Here is a 2500-nt window from a genome sequence, read left to right as displayed (position 1 = left end):
ATGTAGAATAGTTTTTCAGAAATGTGGGGTTGTCCGTCTTTTGTCTTTCAATGGCTTACAAAATTCTAAATTTTGAAGTTGCAGCCTGGAATATAGCAAATCTTGGTGCCCTGAGTACCTCAGGTATTAGTGCCTTACTATTACAAATTAAATTTTCTTTTTAACTTCTTCTTGAAATTGCCATTTTTAAATACTTTTTATAGATATTTGCTACTGACTTTGAAAGCTATTAAAAAGTATATGTTATTGTAATGTTTTGTCACTGAAGCCTTTCCCATGTGCTCTTGACTTCACCACAAAGAAAATCTCACGGGGCTGTTCTGTTTCATCATATGCATGTATAAGAATTCTTATAAATTAGTGGTAATAACTGGGTAAAAGCTTCATGATAGAGCACTCATTTTTGTGATCAAATCATACTGACAAGCTGCACACTTAGAATGAAATAAAGTTGTAAAACAGAAGGCATTTTTTATGTTTTAATTCATTTTATGGTGTGTACACTGTCCAAATGCTGCATTAATAATGCACCTGTATTGGCAGCTGAAAAATATACAGTCACTTTGTCATTAATAGTGCATCATAATGCTAGGGCAGCAGAATTAGTGCAAAGTAATTAAGTGTATGATTTTTAGGATGGGCTAAAAGTCACTCAAAATGTCATAAGGTTAAATAAATACTGTTATCTGTAAGAAATATTGACAATGTTTTAAATATGTAAAATGTCAGTATTTCATACAGTTAATAGTTTTTCAAGTACTGGATCTGTTGTATTAAAAATGTTTAAAGTTATGCCATAAAGAAATATTGACATTATTCCAAGCATTTTGACGTTTTGGTAGCTATTTAATTTTTAAGTAATTATTTAAGAATATACATATGTACTACTTTTTCATATTTTTTATACTTCAGTAAAAAAATCCTTATTTATTTGTTTCTATTTGTAGTTTTCAAGACATTTGTGGGACTGCAATGACAAGCAGGAACAGTAGCCATGCAGAAAAAACAGATACAATGTCTTCAAAGCAGTCTGCACCAAAACTGCATGTTCAGAGGTCAGTTTCCAAAGAAACAATTACCATCCACTTCTCTGCAGTTGGGAAGGAGGAGGAAGAAGAAGAAGATGATTATGAAGAATCCACTATTGTAGAACAAGACCAAAGCACTGTAACCGCACTTGAAGCTAAAGAGGATCTTTCCTTTGAACATGATGGCAGTCATGTATCGGGATCCTTTAACACCTCTCTTGTATCACTTGAACCATCCTCTGCCTTTCTCTCATCCACGTCTACTTTGAAGTCAGAATCTCCTGCCATTTTACAAATCTCCCCACAAGTGTTTGATTTAGTGCCATCCTCACAATCTCATTTAGTTGCTGCTTCTAGCTCATCTATTGTGTCATTACCTTCTGATCAGAAATCATTGGCATCTTCTGCACTTTCTTCTCCTTCTAAAGCTGTTGTCCTGTCATCCAGTGTGTCTCCATCTACCATTTCAAGTGCAAAACCTTTCATTAGCCTTGTGAAGTCTCTTTCAACTGATGTGGAGCCAAAAGATTCTGCCTCACCAGTAAGACACAGACATTTGATGAAAACTTTAGTAAAGTCTTTATCAACTGACACATCTAAACAAGAATCAGAGTCAATGTCTTGTAAAACTTCAGATTCTAAGCTTAATCTTCATTTATTTAAACAGTTTACACAACCACGGGTTACTGGTGGAGATTCCAAGACTGCTCCTTCATCACCACTAACTTCGCCTTCAGATCGCTCCTTTTTCAAAGTAACTGAAGTTGAGGCTAAAATTGAAGACACTAGAAGACGTCTTTCTGAAGTAATTTATGAACCTTTCCAGCTTCTTAGCAAAATCATGGGTGATGATAGTAGTCATAGACCTAAAGCTTTGTCTTCAAGTGCTTCAGAACTTTCTAACCTTTCTAGCTTAAATGGACATATGGAAAGCAATAATAATTATAGCATTAAAGAGGAGGAATGTGATTCTGAGGGGGAGTGCTCGATGCCTGAAATGGTTAAAGCTAACAGAGAGGACCTGAGCAGCATAAATGAACATGTAAAAGAGGTGGATACTAAAAATCTATTGTCAGCAAGCACAAAAGAAAGTAATGTGAAGGCTACATCTTTAGTACTTGAAAAATGTTCATTATCAGCATTAGCTAGCAAAGAAGTTGAAGAGTACTGTGAGCTTTACAATGAAGACTTTTTTGATTTAGAAGAAGAACTTGAAAGTGATAAACTTTCTGAAAGTGCATCTAAAATAGAGGTTCAGGCAAAAGAAATTGCACTAGTTAGACTAGAAGAAGATGATGAAGCAGATGTTTATGTTCAACTGCCCCAAGTACCACTGAAGACTTTACTGTTCTTTATTTTGTTAGTGTATGCCTATTTTATACTCCCTCTTCCTAGTTATGTAAGTGGTCTCCTTTTTGGGACTGCTCTTGGATTTATGGTTGCCATAGGTATTATATGGGTGATTGCACCAA

General features: G+C 35.0%; 1 protein-coding gene across 3 annotated transcripts in view; it reads left to right on the top strand.

Annotated features, from left to right (window-relative positions):
• The window catches only part of TEX2 (testis expressed 2), a 1745284-nt gene that overhangs the window by 631100 nt on the left and 1111684 nt on the right, over positions 1-2500 (top strand). For all 3 annotated transcript variants that reach the window (XM_044068055.1, XM_044068056.1, XM_044068054.1), the window contains one exon: positions 948-2500. This exon is cut by the window's right edge and continues 95 nt beyond it. In XM_044068055.1, coding sequence (XP_043923990.1) covers positions 973-2500 — 1528 coding nt within the window. In that variant the 5' untranslated portion in view covers positions 948-972. The remainder of the gene's footprint in view (positions 1-947) is intronic.

The sequence above is a fragment of the Protopterus annectens genome, chromosome 4.part0, assembly GCF_019279795.1.
Source record: "Protopterus annectens isolate FY-2018-M chromosome 4.part0, PAN1.0, whole genome shotgun sequence".
In the NCBI taxonomy this organism is placed as follows: domain Eukaryota; kingdom Metazoa; phylum Chordata; order Ceratodontiformes; family Protopteridae; genus Protopterus; species Protopterus annectens.
Note: the sequence above shows the minus strand (reverse complement) of the source record. Positions and strands in the feature narration are given on the sequence as shown.